General features: G+C 39.2%; 1 protein-coding gene across 2 annotated transcripts in view; it reads right to left on the bottom strand.

Moving 5' to 3' along the window:
• LOC306861922 (serine/threonine-protein phosphatase 2A 55 kDa regulatory subunit B beta isoform) overlaps positions 1 to 13,684 on the bottom strand; it is a 65,856-nt gene that overhangs the window by 4,040 nt on the left and 48,132 nt on the right. For both annotated transcript variants that reach the window (XM_079404408.1, XM_079404409.1), the window contains exons 2-5: positions 10,282 to 10,379; positions 8,499 to 8,664; positions 7,089 to 7,201; positions 265 to 442 (exon numbers count right to left, since the gene is read on the bottom strand). In XM_079404408.1, the coding sequence (XP_079260534.1) occupies positions 265 to 442; positions 7,089 to 7,201; positions 8,499 to 8,664; positions 10,282 to 10,379 (555 nt within the window). The remainder of the gene's footprint in view (positions 1 to 264; positions 443 to 7,088; positions 7,202 to 8,498; positions 8,665 to 10,281; positions 10,380 to 13,684) is intronic.

The raw sequence follows: 13,684 nt of genomic DNA, 5'->3' as shown, positions 1-13,684 counted from the left end.
AAAAGGTTTACAACAAACTTCTTCCATCAAGTAACAGGACTGTAGTCAAATGGTAGGAGATATCAGATATGCTGACTTGGCACATTACCTAAAGTATTTCATTTGAACAATCTGACTCTTATAATAGGCCCTGTGATGGGCTGGTTATCTGTATTCGTATGAACCCAGTTCTTTTTGTACATTAACAAAAAAACAGAGACCCAATATTTTTCAGACATGCAACCATCTCAGATTGTCATCAACCATGTGACTGTAAAAGGATACTAAAGCTTCGGTTTGTGATCTCCAGGTTCCATAGATTGATCCTCAGATCATCCGTGGACATGTATGTCTCATAGTCGCTGTTGACCGAGATGGAGTTAATGTGATAGGTGTGCGCATTAGAGAAAATGCGACGTGGTGTTGCATCCACCATCAAGTCCATGGGCCTCAACACAGGCACCTGAGAGGAGAAGGAAGACACATGATTAGAAAAAAAAGAGATAAAGGGAACGATATTTCCAGTAGGTACTGAGATATGGGATTCCTAAAAATGTAAATTTTGCTTAAAACTTTTGCCTGTAGCACAGTGGCTCAGTGCGTATCACTGTTGTCTCACAAACAGGAAGCAGGTTCAAGTCCCAACTGAACTCTGGTTTCTCCCACAACCCAAAGACATCCAGGACAGGTGAATTAAATTGTGTGAGAGTTAATGTGTGCTAGACCTGTATGCGAGAGGCCTTGCTATATTGTGATATATAATATTATTTACAAAACTGTCAAAGGTATTAGTCGATATTTATGGCCTCTCTAGGTTCAGCAGAAACAGGTGGTTTATGTCAGATCTGTTCCTATATTTTGTATTCTAAGGGGCCGTTCACACAAAACACGTATTTGCACCTAAAGAGTGCAGTGCAGAATGCTTCCTCAAGCATGTTGCCATCAAATACTATAAAGCAAAAGCTTGCAATGCTTGCCCTGCCTCTGGGGTCTTGTGACTGGTCCATTGTTTTGGAACTAACATTGATGAGCAGCACTGCATGTAAAAGTTGAAATTCTTTTAACTTTACACAGCATCCTAAAAAACCTGGTGCTAGTGTGCGAGATGCTGCAAAAGAAGCAACGGTCATACACATCCATCTAGCACATTACATAGAAAAACAATGAAAAAGTAGTGTATTGGAATGGAAAAATGCATTCTGTGTAAACGGCCCCTAACTCTGCTGGAACACACCCTGATTATTAGCATCCAAGACCAAAATTGGAATTATATGGACCTATACTAGAATGGTTTGGATTATCAGCCACACAATCGTCTAAATATCAGCATCAGACACTGAAAACACTTTTTTTTTTTTTTTACTATGCAACATTATTTTTATTTCCTATGTAAAGAAATACAGTTCCTGGAGCCGAAATAAATGAGGTGGTCTTTTGTTCTCAAATTACTTGCCCACACCTAGATCCAACTGACTCCTAAGCTTCACTGTCAAGATCTGAAGGTGTGTGGAGTCTAGCTCCCACAATGCAGCATGGTAATAGTGCGCACAGGACAACTATCTCTTTAATGATGACTAATCTAAGGGTCAACGTTCCTACATGTGCTTCACAGGAGGGGTATTGCGTCGCAGTCAGTGCCTGACTCCCCATGAGTTTTTTAATGGGCGCAGCCCTCCACTAATGACAGAAGTGGCACGGCAGACATGTTCTACTCACTACAGAGATGAGGAACGCTCATCACCGAGCAGTAGGAGGTGGAGGAGGGGCACACGCGGCCAAGGCATCCAATTATCACCTAACACATGGGAACTCCATCTCCATCTTTTTATTTCCGTTAGAGAATGGGGGTGGGGTGAGGGATGCCCTATTGTTGATGTATGTGTCTGAAGTACATTTTCTACTGCCTTCACCTCTCTAATAATTCATTTTACAAACATATGCAATAGCAGGTCTCAATTATTTCACAAAAACCTAACAGAAAAGCATTCTGCTCAAAAATATAGGTGTTCTGATGGGGCTAATCTTACACATTTAATGTTCAGGTCATATTGTACTCTTAACAGAAAAAAAATAATAATTACAACTTTCATTAAGAAAATAAAGCATATTATAGGAGAATTCGGATTTGCTGCATTGTGACAGAAATTGAGACTCTAATTTGGTCTTTCAGATTGCTGGTCTGTTCTCTACTACCCTACATGTGCTTTCAATAATAAAATTAGCTCATGGAGCATAGCGTCATGAATTCGGTTGACAGGAGCAATCGAGACTATTATCTCTCAATCAAGCGTTAATTAAGTTTGACTGCTGGGATGTTCAGTCACTAATGATAAGAGGGGGTTTGTATAGGTGGGTACACTTTATTAAAATATTTTACATAATTCATATCTTTAGCATTGCAGATTTTATGTTTGTATGGAAATCATAAATCAGCATGGATTCTGAGAGAGTATATGGAGGTTTTATTCATATTTTAGGCATATAATCAAAGTCTCAGCAGGTAGTGAAAACTGAAGAGTGAATTTGTGTAAGAGAAGGAGAGTATGCCTGTATATTCAAATGCTAATGAAAAACAGGGCTCAACAATAAGTGTTTTTTTGTTTTTTGGTGACTCAAGTAGTTCAGTAGTACTGAACTATTTAGCACAGTCCACTGCTGGTCTTCTTTCTTAACAACTTCAAAAATCACATAGATTAGAATGAAACAGTAGTAATGTCAAATTTATTGATTGTTGACTGCAGTTCTGTCATGACGACTCGTAATTACACCGTAGCAGATCTACACAGGTGGAGCTGGGGGAGGTGGAGGGTTCCTGAAGCACACTGCACCTGTTACAGCAAGGCACTAGCCCAGTATTTGAATGTTGAGCAGGAAGCTCATTGGCGGCAGAAATAAACCAATAAGCTGTGCAATGTGAATAAATATTGCGATTATATGAGATGGAATTAGAACCCATTGACCTATGCCAGAGTATCATGACAGAACTTTGTATTAAATTTATTTAATGTGTTTAAACATGTTTAATTAATGAAATTCAAATGTGAATGGACATTTTCCAACTTCCAACTAAACCAATGTTTTTCAATCTACCAAAAATGAACAAATGCAGTAATTTTGGTAGACTCATCTCACTCATAAACACAATGGCTGCGTCCAAAGTCATATACTCTCTTTTGAATATGTACCTGCTTACATAAAAAACTATTCTCCATAAATGTGTGTAGTATGACAGTCTGAAATGAGAAAATGAAAATAAGTGCAGCGATACAAAAGGAACAAGTCGAGGACTAGAATGAACTGTACGCAGGAACGTGCACAGGAATTTTGAGGGGCAGTTGCTCTGACCTTGAAAAGGATCGTTCTACCGTTGCAGTGGACACGGGTAGAGTGGCATATATTTTGATTAGTTTGAACAGTGTGGGGAATATGACATTCGTTTGTTATACATCACAAACTCACCTTTTCCGACAACGTTGAGACGCCTCACCCGACAACCGCGACAATCTCGCGCCCGCTCATGCAGGCTCAGCTCAGGTGCCCGTCACGTGCAGCGCTGCAGCAGCCACGTGAGTTTGCCCTTCCCCTACTGACTTTCACTTTCGGTGCCCGAATAGAAGTGAATGAGGCTTTTCGATTTTTTTTTAAATTATTATTATTAATCTAGGCCTACGTGAAAATCTGCATCCATTGTACGATGTTGTTGTTTTTTTCCTCGGAAGGGCAACGTGAGTCGAAAAGGGCATATGGGCAGTTGCCAGGGCAACCTGAGTAACCCCGCTGTGCACGTCCCTGACTGTACGGGGTTTAATATGATAATAAAAATCCAAATGTTTTAGTTTTACGAAGTGTAAAAACATATGTATGAGATCAACAAACGGATCCCATGAAACCCTCTAACACTGGCACTCGGCCATTGCGCCATCCTGTTGGTCCCTGGAAATTATCTTTTTTCCACAAGACTGCTTTTCATAGCCTAACAGAAACAAAACCAAACATTCTCTTAGCTGACATGTTCTTTTGTCTTTTGAGTCAAACACAAAGTATCCATGCTTTCCTAAAGATATCTCAAATTCAGCGTTTTATTTACAGCGACAACCCCCTCCCTCCGGCAGAAACAATTTTTCAGGGTGAATCCCCTTGTGCAGACGCAGATGAAGGCAGTAAACACTCGGTAGCCCCTCGTCGCGCTGGATAACAGTCTGGCAGTAGGGGCAGATGTACCCTGTGGACTCCCTGCGAGGGATCCACCCTTACCTCCCCCTTTATCTCATTCTCCTCTCTGCTCAGTCTGTGCAAAGTGATAAATGCCCTGCTTTTGTGCATGCACGCACACATACACACATATCTGGGAGAGGATTTCATCTCTTCCAGCTCTAGTCTCCAGTGGCCTGCAGTGTTAGTTAAGAAGGAGGTGGTGGAACTGCTGCCCTGAACACATTACAGGGCAGCAGTCGCCTCAAGAACAATCTCCTAAAAATAACCAGAGCCACCAGTCTACTGTATTCTCAATAGAAGCAGAGACATAAATCGAGTCTAAATTAATAGGATGCAGATCAAGACACCTGGATCTGTCCCAGATTTTGTAATCCATAATATTTACAAGTACATTTCCACTTGAAGTCAACATGAAATCAGATTTGACTTTTACAGTAAATACACGTCTTTGCACCCAAAATTTTTTATATTTTTGAGTCTGTGATGATTGATTCAGAAGTTTATGTCATTCCAATGAAAGAAAAAGAATCTATTAATAATCTTTCATCAAAATGTAATAACTTCTTATTTTTCCTTTGGTTTGGTCAAAAGTCAAATCTATGCTAAAAGACAAAAAATACAGCTAGTCTTGCCCTGAAACTCCTGCTATTGGTTAAACCAGCTGACATGTTGGTTCAGTTGTCAGTGTTTATACGGTTTGTGAAATCAACTTACAATGCAGCTTTGAATTCACATTGCTTCAAGAGTTTTATCCTCCAGCTTTCAAGGTTTATTCTGATCATCTGTTCTTTTGGCAATAATAGGACCCGCAGGGCATTAACAGTTTCTATACGCTTTAGGTAGTTTATTATGTTTCAGTGAAATCTAAGAAATGCATCTCCTGCTCCCATAATGCGATTTTACATTGACCTCCCAAGTCACCCATTATGTGAGGGTCAATCCAAGCACAGTGAAGGAAATAAATCATCATTCTGAGATGACTAGATTAGAACTGGGGTTGATTATTGACATCTTTCTGAGTGGATGACTGCTGGATAAATCAATATCATAATTACCGAATTCTCAAACAGGAAAAATCCTTTAGTGCAGCTAGGTATTTGGATAAAAGGAAAACTACTGCATATGGGACTTTTGATCTGCAGTTAATAAATTGTAATTAATTCAAGTTTGCAATTATAATTGGTGAATAATGACTCAAATGATTCAAAGTTGCATTATTTAATTGAGAGTCACAGATAATTGTTAAGGAGCACATGTGTTTAACGCCAGGTCATGGATCCGACAAGTCAAGGCAATGTGTAACTTATAGAGTTCAGTTACACCTTTCCTCAAATGTCCCAGTCCAGGGATAAACATATTGATATTTCCAACCTTCAAATCAGCTTCCAGAAAACAACAGGGGCAAGACATACTTTCCAAGATTTTCTTAAAAGCTACTGTATGTGGGAGGTCTTGCAATTTGTGATCTTCTCCCAAATATTATAGAATCATAGAAAATGGAGGGAAATGATTAAATCAATTACTCAATGTCTCTTGGGCAGCTGCCAAAAACTGCCCTGTATACTCTGCAAGAAGAAGAAATGACAAAAAAGATCCTGCCTGGCATCAGTCTAACGATTCCCAGGAGAGAAGACCACAGTATCAACACAACATTAACATTTGACATTTATCAGCTGCCCCCAGCTGTAGCAGCAGGTCACCTCTGGACACGTTCCACTTCCACCGTGTGAATTCATGTATGTAGGAGGGTATATTCCTGTGGGTCCATATTGACAGATGCACAGGCTTCCTCCACTCTCACACCTTCAACAACAGCTATCGAACATTTAATGAGATCAAGCCTCCAAAGCACTACCCAAACCCCCTGCCTTGTCAGCTGTATTTGGCAAGATATGAAACTCCAACTTCCAAAAGATAATCCACCTCTGTTGCGCCAGGAGTGCCCACTTCCACTGTGGAAGCTATGGTTGCCAAATTACCACAGTGCTTGACCTTATTTTTTTTTCCTTCACATACTAGAGCCAACAGATTAAGACTCCCTTTTCCTTATGCTTGGGGAGACAGCATGAGGAGAAGGAGATGAGAATAGGAGGAACCACATCACTCAATACCTTTTGGAGATTTTGGACATTCTTCATTTAATAAAATTGGTCTGGGGTTTCCATACCTTCCAGCAGAGTTTAGCTCCAACCTTAATTAAGCACACCTGAACCAGTTAATCAAGGTCTTGAGGATCACTAGCTGCATCCAAAATCACATACTGTCTAATATAGGGGTGTCCAATTCTGCTCCTGGAGGGCCACTGTCCTGCAGCGTTTAGCTCCAAGCCTAATTAAACACACCTGAACCAGCTAATCAAGGTCTTCAGGACCTCTCCCACAAACCTTCAGGCAGGTTTGAGCTAAACTCTGCAGGATGTTGGCCCTCCAGGAGCAGGATTAGACACCTCTGGTCTAGTACAAACTACATTTGATTTAAAACTTACTTTGTGACTGTCTCAAAAAAGCATATGTAGAAAAACATTCTACATATATGGGTAGAATACATCCACCATGCTGTCACAGTCTCGTGACCTACCAGCATCAGTTGCTTCACTGCCATTCACAACTCTTCTCCTGTGGCTTTATGGGATAGTAAAGTGTTCACCAGATGCACACTTCCGAATCTTTGCAGAAGTAGTAGGTCATCAGGGTACTTTCCACCTATTTTCCGGTCATACTGCTTTTTTGGCATGGGTTTTTTTATAGGCATATTTGGACGCAAAACCTCTAAGCAGATGTGTTAGCGCTAAACTCTGCAGGAAATTGGCTTTCCAGGAAAAGGGTTGGACAAAGTTGTCCAAGCTGAACAAAGGGCATCGCAAAAAGGTCTTTCTTTAAACAGACTCTGCTTACCCTCAGAGATGTGACGGTGGTTGGGTCCCTTATCCTGCCTTCTTCATCCTTCAGATTGTAGCCCTCTGGTCGTTTGTCTCGCTCGCTGATTTTCCATAGCTTCACAGTTTTATCTAGAGAGATATGCGAGACAATGTGTAATGTGGAAGCAGTGTTTGTGATGTTAGGAGCAGAGAAAATATCAGCAGATCCACTGGAAAGGGGCCAGTAAAGAAAGTGAACATAGCTGGCACAACAAAACAGACAGGAGTTAAATCAAATGAGATCAATATTAACCTGATTGGACCGTGCTGTTGCCTGTATGCTGAACCACTCTGAAGTGTCCCAAAACAGGACTATAGCTTCATGAGAGCCATCTATCTCTGCAAAACTGATGAATGTGAATTTGGGTCTGAAGAACTTGCTACCTTTTATTGGCTGCAGTTACTCTGCCGATAAACACAGCAGAAATCTCTAGCAGCCTAACCGCTCAAATAGACACTGTAAACAACATAAATGTTTAATAGTTCTCAGATTTCTGCCTACTAGTAATTATTAAAATAAATATTAAAGATAAATAAATAGACACTCACTACTTGAGAAATATTAAAAACCTGCTGGATGTATGTTATTACACTTTAAATTATGAAGTACGCCAAGCTGGTTTATGCTTATTAATGTCATGCTGTTAACCAGAAAATCATAGCTTTCTTAGCTTAGAATAATGACTGTTCACTGTCTTTTCAGAGCTGTTTTACAGCAGAATTGAATTCTGTATGCATGGCAGAATCATTATTTTATTGTTTATCACTGTGAAGCTGCTTTGAAACAATCAGTATTGTATTAAGCATTATATATATTAAAAAAAGGTAACTAGACTTGACTTAGCTGTGTTTTTGTTTATGGTGAAACTGGTTGACCACACCAGGCAAAAGTTTGGGATCTGTAAGTTTTTTATTTTTTTAAAACAACTGTCCTTTGCTCAAGCAAGGCTGCATTTATTTGAGCAAAATACATTAAAACAGTAACAGTAATTATATAATTATAGTAACTATATAATAAACAATAATATTGTGAATTATTATTTCAATTTTTAAAAAAATATTTTCCATTTTAATATATTTTCGCATGCAATTTATTCCTTTTAGCAGCCATTTACATGATCTTACAGAAATCATTCTAACATGCTGATCTGCTTCTCAAGAAACCACAATGCAAAACTGCATATATTATTTGTCTCTTTAAAGAATGGCCCTGACAATATGTATAGTATTTATTTCCTGAATAGTGAGGAAGTTTACATTTATTCACTTGTCAGATACAGGAAATGTGTATGCAACACCACAGATAAACACAGTAACACCCAAAACATATGTTTCAAAGTAAGAAGCATTAGATCAGATGTGACGAGAACACACTGGGTTTGCTCACCATTGGTGGACAGGAGGAAATAAGCGGCATTCTGTTGCGGCAGCCAGCGGATTTTGTTGATCTTCTCCTCAATCTCCAGGCTTTTCAAGTAGTCAAACTCGGGCTCGTGGCTCTGAAAGGTGCTGTAAACATTGTACTCCCCCCGACGGTGAGGCTGGTTCTTACTCTGCAATGATGTAAGTGTTTATGGGTTAAACCGAGATGAAAAAAAAAAATAGACCTTAATATATATTTGGTGCATTGCTTTGTTTTATAGTTTATTTCACTGCCTATTTCATGTGTATCATGCATGACAAATGCATCCCACATTAGCAGAGGATCGCATTTACATTCAGCGCTCTACATTAAAATTCTTGAACCTAATTATACATATAGCACAAAATTAGAAGCAGCAAACAAATGATAATTGGAAATTTCAGCTTAAACATTGGCTTATATTAAGTCCCTCTGTGTTACAGTCACATATGGAATGTGTGTTGATTTTTTCTTTGTTGCTGAAAGCCGTGAAATATAAATGAGGCAGGTCAGGATCTCAATGCATTAAGGTGGTCCGGGTTAGAGGAATATCTCAATACCGATCAGAGCGTGGAAACCTTCAGGGTCACTTCTCACCTTGGGAAGCGTCTAAATCAATAAGCAGGACTCAGACAGACCGAGAGAAGACGAGGGTATTAATGGAAACAGATTTCCCCTCGGCGGGAGGGAGGGGGTTAAAGGGGGTCTGAAACAGAATGGGGCATGAATCATGGCGCGAGGATTAACAGACACCATGAAATCTCTTTAAGATGATGCGAGCGTGAGACGAGGAGGGGCGGACGACGGGGTTTTCACACTTTTGTGCGGCTAGACAAAACATTGAGGGGTTATTAGATCTGAAACAGTTCATGACCAACTCACAAAAACACAAATTTAGTCAATAGAGGATGAGTATGTGTACTAAGATATTTACAACTGTATTCAAGTCCTGCTATGGCGATGATATATTGGGTGTGAATTTACAATTTTTCAGTATTTTTAAAGTAAAATTTGAAATCATTTGACATTTCCTGAGGTGCAATTATAATCTTAGTATGTTTTATTCTTGTCTACCCTGAATTTTGCCTCTGATTTGAAAGGGGCGTGTCTGCTGGGACCTCAATGTAAATGCCCACTGCTATGATTGGTTAATATATTTGCATATGAAATGAGCATTACATGTGAACTCCCTTGAAAACGTTTACTGTGTTTTTACTATAACAGCCACCAAGTATAACTAATAATGGAAAAAAGTTGACAGTAGCATTATATTTATATCTAGCAGCGATGGACTGCAGCTGAACATTCACGTCCGCTGAGCACACATTGCACTTATTAAATACTTTCATCATAACTAACACACTGAAAATATGATGTAAATAACAGACTCATTGAGCAGCGTGAACTGTTATTGATTATAATGGGAGTTTTGGTGAAAATGCAGAAATCAAATCACTGAAAGACTTGCACTGATCTTGAATTGATCCAGCGATTATAAAGAGAATGATCTTTGCAATATAGTCAAATATGGGTGTTTCAGAATAAATCATATTTTAAACTTTGAAGTTAGTTTTTGAGTTTTGAAACATACATGTACAGTACGTTTTGTTGCAACAGTAACCTCTTATATGTGTAAATATCAAGAAAATTTAGATTCTCCACTTCACGACCTCTTAAACATCCATATTTTATTCTGCATTATCAGGGGAAGCCTTATAGTAGTAATAGTCTTTAAATTATGGAGAATACAATGTCTATCCCAAATTACCTCCTGTTCCCTCTGGAAGACCACCACTCGTCCACCTTTGTCACCAGTGGCCAGGAGTTCTCCTGTCGAGTTGAACTCAACTGTGGATATGATGTCAGCTGAAAGAGAGGCATAGAGGATGATATACTAGAGCTTCAGGAATTTTCATTTAATAATCTACATTGAGACAATGAGAACGGTACGCGTATCGAACCATGCGGTTCACGGGGCAAATTCCAAATGGAAGTGATCATCCCTATCCTCTTGGAGTGAGCAGGGCACGAGCGATATATAAAATCATAAAATGGAATACAGAAAAATTAAAACAGACAACACTAATTTCTAAAAAATAAATAAACAAAGAAACATAAATAAATAAATGTTATAGAGGATTATTATTGTTACATTTTGTTGTGAATTCAATTGATTAGAAACCCCTTTTAAGTATTACAATTAAACCACTCAATAGAATCCATAAAAATTAAAAAATGGACAAAAAACAGATTTCAACTGGACAGTTAACAGCTGTTCTGAGACCAGACCGACCAGCTCATGTCAAATGTGATGATCCGCTCACCATGCACTTTTGAAATGTCTGTCTATCACCATTCCATTGATATGTAAATGTCACCAGATATCACCCACCACCATTATCCCACCAAATATCATCTTCAAAAGCCAGAACGATCTGGAGACCTCTGAAAGGACATGTGAAGCAAACACTGAGATATTCTAGGTTGACAAAGAGATCATACTGGACAAGCAGCTGATATCATGGCCAAATGCAATGCTCTCACTGCAATGAATGCATGACATCAGATAAAAGGAGAGATTTCAGGCCATAACCATCAACATCAATTCAAGTGTATGTTTATGAAGGACATCATCAAAGATTAGGCACACAAAGGCATAAACTCTCAATCTGGCCTGCATACAAAAAAACAAACAAACAGATAAGATGACATGTAGTGGGCTGACCACTTTAAGACAGACTATATTACATTTGGGTTTGAATACATAAGCACCAGCCAACACAGTAAAGACACAAAAATATGTTTTTAGATTGTTCTTATACTAAAGACAATCATTACATCTATCTCTCCATAGACTGTCAATACAATAAAACAGCCATGATGAATGGCATGAAAGCATTTGAAAGCAGAATAAAGCTATAATAACATAAACCTGGGTAAATGTGCTAATAAAACAATTGCGTAAAACATGTTTTTATGAATATCTTATCACATTAAAAGGATAGTTCACACAAAAATGAATTTACTCAACCTCAAGTTGTTATAAACCTGTATGAGATTTTTTGTTAAACACAAAAGAAGATATTTTGAAGATGTTGGTAACCAATCAGTTGACGGTAACCTTTGGAAGTCAATGGCTACCGTCAACTGTTTGGAATTTTAATTTTTGGGTAAAATATCCCTTTAACTTTGACGATTCCAAAAAAAAACATAATAATTTTAATACATTGATTGCTATGTGGTTTCTAGGGTGCCCTGGGTGGTTGCTAGGTCCCAAGTCTATATAAGTCTACAACTGTTCTTTCTTCTTCCATGAGGGGGTTTGGCATCGTGGCATCTTTGTTTCCAGGAGGAACGTTAAAGAACGCGACACACGTCTCCAAGAAATCCTGTATAATTCAACCAGTCCGATGACAACTTCGAAATTTCCAATTTTGTGTGCCGTATGCATCAGACGTTCAGCCACCAGTCCATGGGCATGATGTCTGAGACTTGGTTTAAGGTAGAGTGTAGTGAAGGTGCTACGTTATTTTCAAACGGGATAGAGCATTAACTTTTAGCGACACAAACCATGCGAGAAGCAACGTAATTTTTACAATGAGCCTTGGATGGTAATAGTACACTTCTCCCAAGTGTAGTAGCACAAGTTCTGCAGGACGAGTTGACCACCACAGTTTCTAATTAGGGGTTTGTCTGTAGCAAGCATCAATAGCACATTTAATAAGCATTTAACAAATTAAATCATCTACTAAATTACCTGTACCTAGATTTTTAAAGCAGCCCATAGCAGCCTTACCGGTGAGCATCTCTTTCTCAATACCCAACATGTTCTGAACTGTAAGTGACCCAGATCCAAACCTACAAAGATTCTTGACACTTCAAAGAGCTGCATCGCTGGATGGCTCTCATTGTGGGATGACACTGTGTCTAATCGCCAGCCCACCGCCAAAAGAAAGTGGTCCAGGGTGGAACGCTTAATTAAGGCAGTGCTACTAACGACAGACAAGCCAAAGTAGCAGCAAATCCGCTTCCTTTCGGATCGTCTGTTTTATCTCAAACATCATTTGACATGTCTGTGCTGTCTTATAAATGTTTTTCAGTGCTAGCAGAAGACTTCTACGTTAAACGTTACATTATTCAATTCAAAGCTTCACAGATAACAAAAACTGTCTGGAATCGTGTGCATGCTGTTCTTGTAGGAGTCGGGTGTTTAGCCTCAAGCTATCTAGGTTTTCTGGATATTTCTAGGTACTCTCATCTTACCCAGAGCCAAGATCCCAAAATAACCTGTACATTCGAGCTTTTTCTGACCTAGCTAGTGCACAACAATAGTTTTAAGACCGTAAGCACACTACATTGCTGCTACGCAACTGTAGCCTAGACATTCTTGAATGGTAAAAGACGTTACAGTTCAAAGTTCATTAGCAAACGCTGCTCTGACTCCCTCTGCTGTGCGCGTTCCGATCGATTCCTACCTTTGACACATCTTCCTTGGTCTTCCTCAAGGAGATGCATCTGTTTCTCTGTCTTTGAGATGTACTGTTGCTACGCAATCCTTACTGTGAAAAGAAAGGGTTGTTTCTGCTGCGATAACCGCAGTTTTCCTTCTCTCTTGCTCTCTGTCTCTCTTTATCACGCAGGTAACTCTATTTCATTGTGCGTATCATCTCACAATTCGCCAGCTCGCCCCACACAATCTCAAAATGAGTCCAGCACTCCCGAAATAGTCTGCTTGGATTCATTTGCATAAATCCCAAATAAATACAGAAGAAATGACTTCTAAATATTTGCTTTTATCCATTTCAAGGAGTAAGTGACAGAGGGAAGCTAGACACAGAGAGGTGGAGAAAGAGAGAGAGAGAGAGAGAGAGAGACTAAGAAAAGAAACAGGGACTGAAAAGGCTTGTTGTTTTTTCACCCCGATACACCTCTCTGGGCTTTTATATCGTCTGCATGGTGAATTTAAGTGCAGCGTTTCCATGACAACCGTTCTTTGGACTAAAACAAGCGCTGTGTGCGATTCTTGCAAAGACTTTGTTCATGTGGTGTGAACTGCCATCGCACTGACAGAATTTAGAGCAGTCGGGGAAATCTTACATATTTCATCTCAAATTCAAATCAGAGAAATTCAAAATGAGATTTTTCTTAAAGAAAACAAAGTATTTTTTAAG

The sequence above is a fragment of the Barbus barbus genome, assembly GCF_936440315.1.
Source record: "Barbus barbus genome assembly, chromosome: 43".
NCBI classification, from domain to species: Eukaryota; Metazoa; Chordata; class Actinopteri; order Cypriniformes; family Cyprinidae; genus Barbus; species Barbus barbus.
The sequence above is the reverse complement of the archived record's forward strand: the minus strand, read 5'-3'. Positions and strand labels throughout refer to the sequence as shown.